The following is a 15,848-nucleotide window of genomic DNA, read 5'->3' as shown; positions in this document are numbered from 1 at the left end:
CCAGTGACAGGCTGCCCTTAGAAAGAGGATGGAGGCCAGAGCCTATGACAGAGACAGACCCTGGGCAGCAACATTTTGAAACAAAGGGCAGAGATTTACCCATGGTAAAAAGAAAATGAAAGGGTGAACTCCACAGCTCAGTTCCCAGTCACCAAAGCAGGGATCGGTTCTGCTGTTCAGCTGAGCTGACAGCACTGGTAGATTTACAAAGTAAATGCTGGCTGCTGTCAGTTTCTCACTCTTAGCTGCCATTGTATAAACCCTGCAATAAACTGGTTTATTGGCTGTGGTTTGACCAGCTGCAATCTCTGCCAGTAGCTGTCTTGCTCCAGGGATCTGAAGTAGAAAGGAGGCTGCTGAGCATACACACAGGCCAGGCTCTGTGCGTGAGGAGCTGGTGGTGTCTATGTGCTTGCTGCTTTGAGCAGCTCCACATGTTCAGAGCAGGGTGCACCAATCACTAATGCACCCCTTATAGGCTCTGGTGTTGAACAAGCATAGTGGGGAGCACCAGCAGCACTGAGCAGAGGTGCCAACAGGCTGGTAGCCCTGTGGAGAGAGCACTCCCCAGGGAAAAGCAGTGAGGTGAGTATGTCTGTGTGATCTGGGAGGGAGGCAAGGGAGCCATGGCAGTGACAGCTGTGGGAGGCTGCAAGTGATAGGCAGTGGGGAGCCAGCAGAGGGTGATGGGTCTCCTCATCTCCTACTTCTCAGCACAGCTCTGCGGTGCCAGCCTTGCTGGAAACAGAGCTTTCTGCAAGGTGTCAGATTGGCAAGAGTCACCAGAGTGCTGGGTTCTCACTGCACCCCTGGAGGGCATGGTGCTCTAGTTGCCTGGCTGGAATTTTACTGGATTTGAAAACATACTTGTCCACTTCTCATGATGTAACGATATAACTCAGATTGATCTTACCTCTTTGAGATGAGAGAAGTAAGGGCAGATGATTGTCCTGCGGGGAAGAGCAGGATTGCCCTGTGCCTGGAGACAGTTGCAGGTTGTACCCTGGGAACATCCTTAGAGGGCTGTGCTTGGGACGTGGTCCCTCTGAGTCCAGGGACTGCAGGAGATGGCCCTGGGGTTGGTGCTTCCACTGCATTGGCAGGAAGGTCATTAGGTGTTCACATTTCTTCAGGGGCAGAGACTTCGTCAGTAAGATTAACTTGATAGCTCGTATGAAGTGATTTAATAAATAAGGGCATAAATGTGAAGAAAAAGAAAAATGTTATTTCCCCCTCAGGCATCAGGGAAATAGGCTGTTTGCTCAGACCAAGCAACCTGATTATGTTTTCCAAATACAATTTAAAGAATTTTAAATAAAATTTAAATACCTTGTATGAGTCATTCATCTTTTGACCCAGCAGACCATGCAGTTGTTTACCACTTGGGTACTGCTGTGGCAGGATTTCCTGGTCTTTTCATAAATCTCAGACTAAATCCAATAGTTTCCTTCTGAGATGAACCCCAAGTAAAAACAACCTGTTCCCAATAGTTCTCTAATTAATGAACGTTGCTAAGCCAGCAGAATCCGTATTGGCGTCTGTAATTTCTCTTAAAAGGATTAAATAGCTGGTAATACGGCAAGTATCTGGGAAAGCTGAAGGGCAATCTGGAGAACAGCTCACGAGGTTTATACATGTGGGAATGACGTTCTGCTGAACCAAACACCTGCAGTTCAGCCTGTGAGCCCTCTGCTATCACTCATCCCCCAGCCCCTGGGCCTGGAGGTGGGCTTTGGTCTGACACCTGCAGGGAGCCAGAGCCAACTTGTCAGCCCAGGCTGGAGCATTTCAGGTGTTGGTCTGGGCTCTGGAGCTCATTGCTAGACATCATGTTTGTTGCCTGTGATTTGCTGTCTCAAGATAGAGTTTTACATTTCTTTGCCAGTAACACCAGCTGAAATGAGAGAAAAAATAGGAAATATTACTTCTATTTGGACAAACGGTGGAATTAAATGCAGATATATGTGTGATTGAAAGAAACTGTGGGTAGAATAACCAGAAAATCTGGTGAAGGCTGTCGAAGGCCCCCAAAGAGAACAAATGGCTTCAGCACTTAGAAAGGAACCTTGAACTCAGTCCCACGTCCAGTTGAGTCACTTGGCTTCAGGTGCCAGACTGTACTGAGGGAAGAGCGCTCTCCATCACCTGCATGGGGATGTTTCCAGCCAACCAGTCAGCACACTTCTGCATGTGGCTGTGGGTAGCTGATGGTGGCTCACTCCTCTCCAGCAGGAGCACTCCTCTCTCTATACCTGGCCAAGCAGTATTTGGACCCAGGACTGTTGTATTTATTTGTGTCAAAAGACAAAATATCCCTAGCCCAGCATGTCTGATCAGAGGGTTGAAGCTTTCTACACTGGTGCTATGGACTCTTCACCTGGGTGAAAGTCAGGGCACTACCAGAGCCAGGCCAGAGCTTTTTCTTTGCCGTGGGGAGCATGGGCTGACCGGTCTGCAGAGACCAATGGAAATGTGTCAGCCTGACCAGAGCCTGATTTGCCTTCCCTCCCCTCCCAGATCCTGAATTAATGTCTTCTTTTGCTTATTGCAGCTAGTTTATAGGGATGAAGTGGCAGAGGTGGGGCTTGACAGGGTGCCTTGGTCACAACCTATATCCTCTGCCTTGATTTATAGAGGGAGGAAAAAAGGTATTTAAAACACTTTATGAACTCTACTGTCTTAGGCTGCATCTCCAGTGGAAATTAGTACAGCTCTGTGGTCCAAAGCAGGATTCCTTTTGGTTTGGAAAGTTGTCCTGTCTCAGGAAATACATGCTTGCTTTTAGTGTGGAAAGGATGAATGAGCCTGGACATCCAACAAGATTAAGACAGGCCTTAAGAAAGACTAAATAAATGATGATTTTCTAGCGGTTGCAAGAGCATGCTTTGGTCGCTACAAGACGACAACATGACGTTCATGGCCACAATCGAAAACAGGATGTGGGCAACAGGCAGGCTCCGTGGGGTTGCTGCAGTGGGCATCAAGAACAATGATGCCTCAGCCTTCTGAAGGGAGGAAGGAGCTCACAGGCAAGCCAAATAGCTCAGAGAGCAAAACAAAGGGGAAAGTTCTTTTAAAACGGCATTTCTCTTAGCATGGAGCAGTCTGAAAGGATCCCCTCACAGGAGTCAGGGCAAGAGGAGGGTGAGTGTATAGGAAACACTGTGTGGTGTCACTGATTCAAGGGCTGGGGCTCCAAGCAATGTGTGTAGAAGTACTCAGGACATCCAGCAGAGGAGGTATGCTCGCTGATCATGGATGGGGTCATTGAAGGGTTTGCTTGATTTCCTAACAGCCAAGGGATTACCTTTTCTCTTCTTATCCCTGTGGATATAAGGTGTGAGTTTACTGCAGAAAGAAGTGTGGCTGCTCTGAAGAATGCAGTTCCTTTGTAAACTTAAAACTTCAATTAATTTGCTGAATGCTACTGAGCCTGGCCCTGTAAGGGTTCTTAACTGCTTAACCCAGTCTTGCCCAATGCCCAGATCTAGCCAGCCTTGCTCTTTTTTTTTTTTAATGACCTTTGCAATATCTCTTTCCCTTTTTCTCCCCTGGGCTCTCTTGGCCTGAATTTCTACTGTGGAAGTCTTTTTTCCCACAAAACCATGAAGCACATTGTGACTTCTGTTGGAAGCATTTCAGATCCAGCAGAAAATCATCTGGCTTCAAGGCTGTACTATCCTGCAAAAAGTGCTCCCAAGCATTAAAGGTCCAGCCCTGGAAGCTGCTGAAATATGTGAGGAGTTGCTGCATTTCCCTGTCTGAGCCATATTTCTGCATGTCCTGGGTTTTGTTCCTTTTCAGTTGTGCCCAGAGCAGGTGGCTATCCCTTCAGCGACCACTTTTCCACATGCTTCTTAGGGCTGTGTTTCTGCCTTCCCACACGCGGTTCTGCTCTGCTGATTTCTGCTTTTGCACCTCACATTTCCTTTCTCATGCAGCTGTTTCAGAAGTTTTCATGCGTAGCAGCTGTTTGTACCCAGCTATCGTAGCATTGAAAAGAAGATCACAACATGTAGTTACTGCACGTGACTGAGTTTGTCCTCCTCCCACTTATACATATATAAACCCAAGAATTTATTGCTATGCTCTCAGCACAGAGCTGCTGCTTGTCACTGCTGTCTGCGTAAAGCTATGGTTGTGCTACACACAGATAAGCAAAAGTAAATCAAACTCACCATAGGCACCTGCTCAGCCACAGAAATCACTGTCACAGTGAGAACAAGCCAGTGAATCCCAGGCAGAGCCCATCCAACAATGTCCAGTGCTGAGGCCTTACAAAACTGGTGCAAAGCAGATGGCCTGTGACAGAGGATGGCAATACCACATTGCTGCCATTAGCCATACTGGTCTGCATAGCCAGGAGATGCCCTGGTGGCACCTGTGGGCTGGGGCCAAGAGCTTCTCCAGTGCAAACAGAAGTGCAGGAGAGCAGAGAGCTGGGGTGTTCAGACGATGCTCTCCTCGGGGAAAGGTCCACAGCCTGGACTGCTTCTTAAAGTTTGGCTCTTTTCAGTACAGGCTTCCACTTTTTCAAAAGCTTAGAGGCAGAAGTGACACCACCTCAGGTTTGTGCAAATGAAATGTTTTCATAGCCCTGAAAGGTGGCTTTGCTCAGCTTTGATTATAAATAGCTGCCTGCAGTGGGAAGAACGCACAGCTACTTTTTTTCTGAGTCCAGCTGTGTTTTTTAGCAGGAACTCTGCCTGCTTAAAAACACTGCTGGGGATGCTGCGGCCTCCAAGCAGCATCCATGATCTCAGTCACTGAGATGACCTGGGGGTGACAGGTGACCCTGAGCTCCTGGGGGCAGGCAGAGGAGAACAACCTGCATTGGCAAATGCCTTCCATCAGGCAGGAGCTGCTCTCCCCTCACCATAAATATGTTTGGGCTGCTTGCACAGTGTTTGCCAGGAAGAAAGCAGCAGCTGCCTATTTTTAACACTGTCAAAACTTGAATTACTCTGCATGTGCCCACTGTTTGTAACTAGCATACCCTTGCTGCATCACTCTGGCATGTATTCCTGTTTTTCAGAGGAAACATGCTGCTCCTTCTGCAACTCCCCTCTGAAGCCAAGCATGGTCAGTGGGAGTAGCAGGAAAGCATGAGCATGTGTGAGGGCTGGCTAATGCCTGACACAGCTCTAGCAGGGGGAATACCCCTGCTTCTGCCTTTCCTTTCATTCCTCTGCTGGATGAAAAGTTAAATCCTGAAATTTGCTATAGAAGGGAAATGCCAAGGTATTTTTTTTTTTTCATAAACATAAGGTATTTATCTTGCTGACAAAATAGAAATGCTTGATTGTATTTTGTTGACATGATTCACAGGAGTTTTGCTCTGGGGGGGGTTCAAGTGAAATGTAATCCTTCCCGTCTGTGCTCAGCTGTGGGAACATTTGTCTCCAGTGCCATCACGCCTGTCATCTTGCCTTGGCTTTGGGTGGCATTGCATCTCCCATGGTGACCCCAGGTTATGTGGCTTCTGCTCTAGAGCTGCTCCAGTGACCACATGTGGTGCATGTGCTCCCCAGGCAGCCATGCGCATGCATGAGATGCTCCTGGAAGCTTGGAGCAGAAACTGGGCAGCAGAGAGTTAACAACAGAGGAGCCTGCAGAGCTCTGCAAACACCCTGCCATGGTGGCCTCTTCCTAGTTCTGCATGAACTGGAATTACTGGGGCTCAGCAGTGATTTCCCTCACCGACTCTCGAATCCCTGTTGTGCCTCTGAAATCCCAGGTGCTGTTTCTGAAATTTTAGTAAAGCATAGCTGGAATGGAAACTTTCTGCGCTAAAGGTCACACAGAAAATGATTTATAATAGATTCATGCAAGTTGTGCTTCGACCACGAGGTGCTCATTTGGGAAAATGTGAGTTGTTGAGAACTGATTGTGTAACAAATAGATGGCACCAGGAAATACCTAAAATTGTTTCAATATTTTCCTGCAATCAAGAAGTCAGGCAGGCAGGTTCCTGGGGATATGAAGACAGGATCTGTCGTGTTCCCATGAGAGTTGATGTGGCTCCAAGGTTTGCAGGCTACTTGCTTGCCAACCCCTGGTGCCATGTTTTCGACTTTGTGTGACTTCAAATTAGAAGACTGGCTGGGAGTTTGTCCCATGCTCAAGCCAGGATTTGTGCTGGCTGCACCAATGCAGACATGGCCCCTTGACCCTGTGAGATGATCACATGCCCACTCAGCCCTTGAGATCATGGTGCAGCAGGGATGCTCCCAAGCATGGTAAGTCCCAACCATGAAACCTTTTTCAGTGGTGTTTCCACACTGAGGGAAACCCTAGGGACAGGACCTGTCAAATGAGAAATCATAGTCATAGAATAGTTAGGATTGGAAAGAACCTTAAGATCATCTAGTTCCAATGCTCCTGCCATGGGCAGGAACACCTCACACTAAACCATCTCACCCAAGGCTCTGTCCAACCTGGCCTTGAACACTGCCAGGGACGGAGCCTTCACAACTTCCCTTAGCAACCCATTCCAGTGCCTCATCACCCTCACAGTTAAGAACTTCCTCCTTATATCCAATCTAAACTTCCCCTGTTTAAGTTTTAACCTGTTATCCCTTGTCCTCTCACTACAGTCCCTAATGAAGAGTTCATCCACAGCATCGTTAGAGGCCCCCTTCAGATACTGGGAGGCTGCTATGAGGTCTCCACGCAGCCTTCTCTTCTCCAGCCTCAACAGCCCCAACTTTCTCAGCCTGTCTTCATACGGGAGGTGCTCCAGTCCCCTGATCATTCTCGTGGCCCTCCTCTGGACTTGTTCCAACAGTTCCATGTCCTTTTTATGTTGAGGACACCAGAACTGCACACAATACTCCAAGTGAGGTCTCACGAGAGCAGAGTAGAGGGGCAGGATCACCTCCTTCAACCTGCTGGTCAGGCTAAATCACCTGCAGGGCCCTTTGGATTATGTCTGAGGTATAGAAATAGCCTGATAAAAAGATAAGGTATTCTTCTTCTCCCCAGCCACCAGTCTGTGCCGGGTAGCCAGTCTCTCCTGAAGGTACCTACTGTTGTTGCATGTTGTCAATTCACTTTCAATCCTCGTTATCCATTTTCCTGGACGCATTTTTTCCAGCATACGATTGATTTTATAAATCAATTACACCAAGCTCATTTTCATAACAATGATGAAAAGTTGTTGATTTCAGAATGCAAACTCACAGATGAACAAAACCAGTGGAAAGGTTTTGGGTTCATTCCTAATCAAGGTCAAAACTTGTCAAGAAGATTTCAAAGTCCTAAAGCACAAAGATGTCAAAAATGCTGTTTTGTACCAACACAAAAAGTCATTCACAGCAGGAGATTACACTCTTATGTAAACCTGGCTTTGGGCACAGAGTTGAGACAAGTTCAGCTGCTGTCAGAAAATGCCCTGGGGCTGCTCGGGCAATCCTCCTACTTCACTTTGTGAAAGGTCCCCATATCACTCCTGCTAGCTTTAGGTCTGACTGATAATTACTGTGTACGTGCTAATCTCATCCCTCGTCCCATTTATATTCCTCTAAAGAGAGTTTATACTGCTGTTGCCAGAAGATGCTTCTGCAAAAGGGGGTTGTGTGGTGGATGTGGAAGGGGAAGCACAGCGCTTACCTGCCTTGGCACTGGTGGGGCAGCAAGCATCCCATTGCCTGGTTGGCTTGGCCTTGGAGACCTGCCACCTCAGTTCTCATCTTGTCACAAAACATCACATGGGTTTGTGCTTTTGGTTCTCATCTTCTAGCTCTGTCCTTAAGGGCTGATCCCTTGAAGATGCATTTCACTGAGTATGTAATTGCAGCTGCTCAGCATCTGGCAGGACATGGCCCTGCCTGTAAATACATGGGGTGGCAGAGGAGTGTGGTGTTGAGTCCTTCCAAACAGCCAGTTTGCTCTCCAACAAGTGCAAAATGCTTTCATTGTCTGGCCAGCAGCACGGCAAGGTTTATCAGCACACAAACCCGATGGGGAATGTTAAGCGGGTTAGGTGGCAGCAGCTCTGTGGAAGGTGGTCACCCTCCAGGGATTAGAGGTCAGAACAATCATCATCCCTGTGACCAGGCGGAGACACAAAGGGCCATTGTGCAAAGAGTACAAAATCCCTGTTTATTACGGCAGGGCTGACATGCTGAAAGACCCGCTCTCCATGCCAGCACAAAAGCTTCCTTGCTTCAGATTGTTTGTTTATGTAAATTAAAATGGTGCATTTAATTATGCAATGGGGCGAGCCTCAGCAACAAGCGAGGTGCTGATTGGATTGCCCCGTGGCCAGAGCCCACTGGCAAGCCCTTGGCACATCTGATGGTGTGACCGTGGACCCTGCTCTGCTGCAGCACCCGCAGGAGAGGAGACAGGCGTTGACCATTTGCACAGGGGCGCAAAATCCCTGTGGAGAAGGGGTGAAGAGTATTGCTCCCCACCCCGGGGCGCAGGACCGGGGCCCCCGGAAGGGCACAGCCCCGGTCTGCAGGCACGGCACAGCCCTAAGCATGACAGAAGAAGTCCCATCAGCATCTGGCATGCCCGAGTGCAACGGGAGTGTAACCCTGGAGAAAGGCCCACTCCATGTCATTGGTGAAATAGCAAAATCTGTTGGAATGGTCCCTTGCACAAATGCAGAAATGAGAACTGATGATGCTCCACCTGCGGAAGAAAACCAGGAGGAAAACAGAAACTCACTGGAAGAGGACATAGTTCATGGGGATTTTGATGAAGAGAAGCAATGCAAAGGTAAAGTACAAGGCTGCCTTTCTCTAAGTGCTTGGAAAGAAAAGCTCTATTTTATGTATAATCCTATGAATAATGATATGCACTATCTGTGTGAGCCAAAATTCCTAATCTATGGTAGTCATTAATGATGAATCAGAGTAATGCAAAGTTAGGGATGAATTTGAGCTAGCAGTTACACAGGATGCAATGAAAAGTATGTAACTACAGAAACAAGCAATTTTTAAATCTGCTCTGAAAAACTGCTGCCAATCTGCAACCATTAAAACCTAATTATTCTCACTAACCGCTCCATCAGTCCATTTCTTGTGCTTTGTGTTTCCTAAAGAAAAGCGAGAGGAAAACGATGGGACAGTCCAGCAAGGATCAGCTGATATCCAGGACACGGGGACTGATGTCCAGGAATCAGAGGAAGGTAATGGAAAACGCTGTGGGACAGAGGTTTTCCCAAAGCAGAGCAATGAGTACCCTTCAGAGACAATCACATACAGGTAGTTATTGGTTTTGTTTAATTCAGTCAGACCCATATGTCCTGGAGAGCAGTGACTCATGTCATCCATAGAGTTGCTGCACTTTAAGAAAGCATGCCTGGTATCTTTTTCTTCCTGGGGTTTGTGTGTATCTCCTTGACTATAGGATATTGAAACAAAGCGGTGTCATCAGCCAGGAGGTCTCCAACAGCCCTGTGAGGCTGGGAGATGCTTTATCTTCTGCTTTGGGAAGGGGAACTCAGAGGATATCCTCAGGAGGCTGTCAGTCAAAAATGTGTGGCCCCAAAACTCAACCACATTCCTGCCTTATTCACCAGATGTCTAAACCCCCCTGACACCTAAGCATCTAGCAGAAAATTCCTCTCTTAAACAGCATCTCCTGGGTCCCTCTCTATTCACCCCTATGTGAAAATGGTAAAAATCAGCTGCAGCCAAGGCTGGATCTCACACTTGCCTCCTGCAGTGAGTGGGATGGCAGGGGGGCACTTGCTCTCCAGACCCCGTCACAACTTAAAATGTATTGCATATATACATGTAGATGAACCTATTCAATTATAGCATACAAAATGCAGCCACTCCTCCAGAAAGGGGGAGTATTTTATTGAGTGTTATTAAAAGAAAGCTACATCTGTCTCTAGGTGGGCTTTCAGCATTGCTGTCCTTCCATGTTTCCTATGTTTTGTTGGTTTTGGCAGTGTGGGATGAGGGGTGGCTGCACCAGGGGCTGATAACAGTGTTCTCCCCACTCTGGACACCCAGCCATAGCTGGGGGCATAGGGCTGGTGGCTCTATCCCACTCCTCAGCACCCATCCATGCTGGATCTCTCTTGTTATTTACACATCTACCTGGCTGCAGTAAATTGGTATTTTCTATATGTCAGCTGTCACATAAATATGAAGTCCCTCCTTGGAGAAGAGGAGATTAACAACTCAGGGTAGCTGTTGCAGTCCTGGCAAAGCCACTGCTGTTGAATGTGGCTCTAAAAGATGCATGGGCCATGCCCTATAAAGAGAAATTTTGATTAAGAAAAGGAAAAAATGTGAACATTTGTCATGGGTACAATAATATTTCATAGCAACTGTGAGGAGGTGAATCATGATGGAGACTTTCCCACTTAGAACTGACATCCATATTCCAGCTGTGTTGCTTTATGAGTGCACAATAAAACCTATTAAACACAGCCCTCCCCCCCTGCACCTTTCCCTCCCCAGCCACAAGCACTTTATCTCTAAATTGCAGGCAGCTTTTTAGTACCTAACCAATTTAGTCTAATTAATACTCAGGACCCCACAGGCAAAATGTTGAATAGACCATTTGTTGTGACACTAAAGCATCATTTAACACAAAGACAAATGCCAAACAGGACAAATACGAAATAGCCATCTCAGCCTGGTCGGCCACCTCTGAAGGAGGAACCATCCCAGGAGGGCTGTTCAGGGTCCTGCTTCATCATGGGCATATCTGGGCACTGGGTGCAGAGCAGCCCCTTTCTTTTCCTTTTTCCCTTTTCGCTTTTCCCTTTTCCCATCTCTGTATTCCATTTTTCCTTTTCCCTTTTCACTTCCTCCCTTTTTTTTCCCTTTCCCTTTCCTTTTTTGTTTCCATTTTCATTTTCCTTTTCCCTTTCTCTTTTGCTTTCTCACCATGTCAGTCAGACCCAGCACTGAGCACTGTAGGAAGATGGGACCCTTGGTCCCATGGTGGGCTCTACAGGGAAGGGACAGGAACTCCAGAACAGGGAGTTTGTCTAATTGAGTCCAGCACCTGCCCAAGGCACTTACCAGAGAGCTTTGGGAAAGCTGGAAGGAAGTTTGGAAAGGCACCGCAGCAGGGCCCTACGGTGGGATGTTTGCCAGCTATGGATCCCACAGGGCAGAAGCAGATCTGGTGCATGCAGGGAGGCACAGTGCCTCTGGTCCTGGGGCTCAGGGGGGATGCTATACTGGCCTTCCCTCTTCAAGGATAGGCTATGGGCTTCTCATCTCCTCCCCCTTTAAAAGACAGTAGTGGGGAGAGATCAGTGGAAAAAGTGGTAGGGACAGGCATTAAAAATGCAAAGGCAAGTGGCCTTAAGGAATCAGTTTGAGAATGTACAATGCCTTTCTCAAGCATGTGCAAGCACCCGTGGTGATGGGGTTCAGCCTGGAGATGTGGGGCACCACCAGGCAGTCTCTGGAAGATGGGTGCTTTGGTGGCAGGAGCTGGTAAGACACCAACTATGATGATATATCAAAAGCATGTAGGACAGGGGCACGAAGGCAGTGCTGAGCCTGTCCTTACCAACAACCCCTCTGTGTTGCTGCAGGGCCAGGCAGTGAAGGGCTGCCTGTGGGCAGCAGGGAACCAGTGATGGGGATGGCAGCCAGCACTGTCGTGGAGGCAGCAGAGACCCTCGCAGCCAGCACCGATGGGAGGGGAAATGCCACTGAGGAGGAGGAGGAAGAGGTGGAGGACGAGGAGGATGATGAGGAGGAGGAGGACACTGAAGAGGATGAAGTTCAGGTGATCGAAATCAAGAAGGAGAACAGCAAGGCATCCCATCTAAAGCAGTATGACAGTGGCAAGGAGGCATCTCCCCTGACCACCCCTGGCTGCAACTCCCCGGTGGAGAAACCAGGGGAGCAGCTCAACCTGGGGAAAAAAAATGATATCTCCAGACACAGCTATTCTAGGTACAACACAATCTCCTACCGGAGGATTAGAAAAGGAAACACCAAACAGCGAATTGATGAATTTGAATCCATGATGCACTTATAAACTGAAGTGGAGAATGCTTAACGAGCCGAGTGTTCACTCTGGTTTTGATTTTCTTGTTTGTTTCCCCCAAGGCACGTCTCTTCACACAGCATGAGGTCACTGCTCTTTTCCTTTTTGTATATGATTTCATAATACACTGTTAAAATTTAACATCTTTGCTTTGGCAGTGGGCAGAGGCATCCATAACACAGGAAAATAAATAATCAGTTTGCTAAATATAATGCCATTTGATTTTAAGTTTATCCTCTTATTTTCTATCAAACTTTTGTAACCATATTCAAACAATAGAATGTCTTGAACTGGCTGGGGTTTCTCTAGCTGCCGACACACACGTGATCCATGCTGTCAGCCATGCTGGTAATGAGTTGGCAGCAGCAGCTCACTGGCACTGGCCAGGGCAGGGCGAGTAATAAAAGAAATGACTGTTTGCAGCCCCAGCACACTCTGTTTTGCTGTCCGTCCATGCTGGTGTCTCATGGTGCACTGTCAGACACCTCTTGGTAGCAACCATCCATTCCTACCTTGTGCTGGTGGGATAGAGGGATATTTGCATTCATGGGCAGATGCTGATGTGCAGGAATTACAAAAGGTGAGAAGGCATCACAGCCCCTGTTCCCACACTCCCATGCCTAAGGCCTCCAATGGGTAGCTGGATTCCTTATATTCCTTATTCTGGTGCTGTAGTCAGCACCAGATAGGATTGGTACTGTCTGCTGGCCCCTGCCTGCTGGGGTGAGAGTTGTCTGTGTGGATGTGTTTAGACATGATGTTGCCCACCCACTGCAGCCCCCACCATGGCCACCACCAGCTCAAGCAGTGCTCCATTCTAGCTCACCTGTTCTGGGTGCTAGCATGAAACCTGGGTGCAGCCAGCTCAAACAGCAGCTGGTGATGAAGTAGCTCCTCTTTCCCACCGCCCTCCCTCCTCACTGCGGTGGCTCCCAGCCCCAGTGCCATGGATCCCATCAGTGGTGGCCATCTGTGGTGCCTGACCCCTCCTGCCTGGGGCAGAGGTGCCTTTGGGGAGGTGGTACTGGTGGCTGGTGCCATCCGCAGCGGCACAGCTGGGCTCTGGGACACCCTGGGGGGCAGCAGCTTGCACAGTGTATGCTTCACTTGGCAAAACTGACCGTTACCAGAAACCTGAACTTTCCCAATGCCACCAGTTCAGACTCTCTTACATGGCTTCTTGATTTCACGCTTAGTTTAGGCGCAAAATTGTAAAGACTTTTTTTGTTGAAGCCAGGCAAGTTTTCTGCACTCACTGTTTTTGTGTCATTTGAACACAACGTTCTTCCGTTTTTAAAATGCTTGGTGTAACTGCAATAACATTGATGCAGTCTTTTTTAACTGTTTTACAGACAGATTTGTCTTGAGTTGGGACTAAGCTTTGCAAATGTCATCCCAGAAATCATCTGGGAGAGTTGAGAGCAACTCACAAAGGGAGAGGAGGTAAGAATGAGGTTAGACACTGGCTTCAGCTGCAGTGGCCTCCTTCAGCCATAAGTGCTTTTGTAATGATTAGTTTTACATCTCCAGCAGCACTGAGTATCGTTTTGACTTTTCTTGTGCTACATAGAGGCAATTATTTATTGGCAATGTGAAAATAATAAATGGCAATTCTGTATTGTACAAACCAGACACAGCCCTCATTGTGCTATTCAGACTTGTTTATTCGCTCTTTGGGTTGTGGAAGTTCAGAGGTTTGCTTGTATGAACTTATACTGTGGGTTTGTTTGCACGCTGACAGCTGCCCCCATTGCTCCTCTAGCAGCGGCTCCTCTAAGAACAACACATTTCTCTTGAAGACGTGGCCATTGCCTAGGCTGTCAGTGACTTGCCGAGGCTGTGGGTGCCAAAGAGCTGCTCTGAGCTGGCCAAGCTCAGCTTCAAGTACTGGCACCGCGGTTGAGGTGGGGCTAGTGACATCCAGCCTGATTTGCACTTGGGAATGTGAGTGACAAATTTGCTTTACTACTATCCACAAGTGCAGTAGGGAACAAAACAATGAAACTCCATAGCAAAATAAAATCAGAGCTAAAGTGCGCACCTTTGTGCATTGCTGAGAAGCTGGTGTTTTGAAGGGATGATGTTGCAGCAAGGCCAGGGGCTGATGGGCAGGATCTGCCTGTGCCTATCAGGATCAACAGCACATACAGGCGCTTGCACCTGGTTCTGGAAAAGCTGCTGAGGCTGGCTGCGTGGGATGTGAGCCCCTGGTTCGTGCTGATGACCCAGCTGGCTTTCAGCAGTGTGAGACACCAGGAAAAGCCATCTGTACCATAGCAAGAGGCACGGCTGCTGTAGTAGGTACTCTTCAAGATGGGTGGAGAGATCAGCACTGGGGCCAAGAGAGGGAAAGCCCCAGAACAGGCAGACACCCAGGGGGATAGAAAGCCAGAGTTCAAATACTTCCCCACACAAGCCTGGGTGAGGAGAGTGGAAGGAGAGACAGTAGCATTTTGTTGCCTGGGCCTTTGCTGTCGCGATTCCCATCTCCTCCAGGGAACTGTGTGGCTAAGCCGGACACCTTCCTGCTTCCTCACATGGCTGCATAGGCTGGCTGGGCCCCCTGCTCGCTTTAGCAACAGGTGAGTATTTTTTCCTTCTATCACACGTCTCTCTGTAACAGTTTTAACATCTGGCTTATACCCTAGGTGACAGTTAAAACAGTTTCCAGACATTTTGGGCAAGTGCAGGGATGAGATGCTTGGTAAACTGATTGTGGGCTCGAGTTCCAGCGGAGTGTGACAGTGCGACAGTGAAACTGTCAAGAAACGGACGAGTTTTTTACCTTGGAAAGCAGCATTTGATCAGCTGAGAACTGCAACTCCTTCTTTCGCTTTCCTTGGTAGCTTGAGTCGTGGGATGCTTTAGGGGCCTAAGGGCTCTCCTGCAAACACTCCCCCCTCTCACCTAACCCTCAGGGTGGGTGGGTGCAGGATGTTGATCAAGGGGTTACAGGCGTTTTGCGGTTCAGCCTGGCAGTAACTCAGGCAGGAGACCCCTTGGAAAGGGTCTGAGTTAACAGAAACAGTTAACACACAGAGTGCTGAGGAAGATGCTTCATCTCTTACAATTTTTTCCCTTTTTTAATCTTTTTTTTTTTTTTCTATTTTTTTAACAAACCAAATGGGGCCTCCAACCATGCCGCTTTGTTTCAGGGTACTTATTGATGGAAGCACAGCACGATGTGCAGTGTCCCTCCCTGCCACAGCATTTGTTCTTGTTCAGAAAAGCTGTGTTTGTTTCCCATTGCCAACATGGGGGAGGATGGTGGTGCCTGTCCCCAGCATAAGTAGTGGTCCTTCCCAACCATGGTACCTTTCTCCTTCCCCTCCATGATCCCAAAGCCTCCCAATGCCCCTCAAGGTGTGATGCACACCCAGGTGCCATCAGTGGGGATGGTAAAAGGAGCAGGCAGCTCACTGGGTAGGAGACTCCTGTTGCCACATCTGCTGAGTGTGCTGGAAAAAATGCTCTTGTTTCTGGAAGACTAGGCTGACTGGTGCAATCTGAACGCTTCTCAATATTGTGCAGCAGCAGGGACACTGCTCACTGCCAGCAGCCCCGAAGGCACGCTTCGGTCTTTAAGCAAAAGATACCAACATGGAAGTGAACATCTACACAAAAAGGGCATCAGAATGTAAGTGACAAGCCTGGCAATGGAATGTGACCATGACATACGACCATTTGGTGCCTACTTGGTGACAAATGATTGAATGTCAGCAAACAGAATTTGATGAAATTCATGCTCCTGATAAAAGATGACTGCACAAACAACATCTGTGTCATTTTTTCTGATGGTGACTGCAGGCTATCTGCACTAAAAGAGGGAGAAAATCAGGAAGACAGTTGGAATAGGAGCCAGTAGG

At 48.1% G+C, this 15,848-nt stretch overlaps 1 protein-coding gene across 2 annotated transcripts; it reads left to right on the top strand.

Annotated features, from left to right (window-relative positions):
- The first annotated feature begins 8,237 nt into the window (after positions 1-8,237).
- Positions 8,238-12,194, top strand: ERMN (ermin). Of its 2 annotated transcripts, XM_061363793.1 has the most exons (3): positions 8,250-8,727; positions 9,053-9,139; positions 11,522-12,194. In XM_061363793.1, exons 1-3 carry the CDS (start codon positions 8,487-8,489, stop codon positions 11,971-11,973), a joined length of 780 nt encoding a protein of 259 aa, XP_061219777.1. In that variant the 5' UTR covers positions 8,250-8,486; the 3' UTR covers positions 11,974-12,194. The 2 variants fall into 2 exon arrangements, with proteins under 2 accessions (XP_061219778.1, XP_061219777.1); XM_061363794.1 differs by lacking the exon at positions 9,053-9,139 and having other exon boundaries at positions 8,238-8,727.
- The last annotated feature ends 3,654 nt before the right edge of the window (positions 12,195-15,848 follow it).

Source organism: Neopsephotus bourkii, unplaced genomic scaffold (genome assembly GCF_033783945.1).
Source record: "Neopsephotus bourkii isolate Nb327-2 ecotype Australia unplaced genomic scaffold, CSIRO-AGI_Nbou_v1 NB_1181, whole genome shotgun sequence".
NCBI lineage: Eukaryota > Metazoa > Chordata > Aves > Psittaciformes > Psittacidae > Neopsephotus > Neopsephotus bourkii.
The sequence above is the reverse complement of the archived record's forward strand: the minus strand, read 5'-3'. Positions and strand labels throughout refer to the sequence as shown.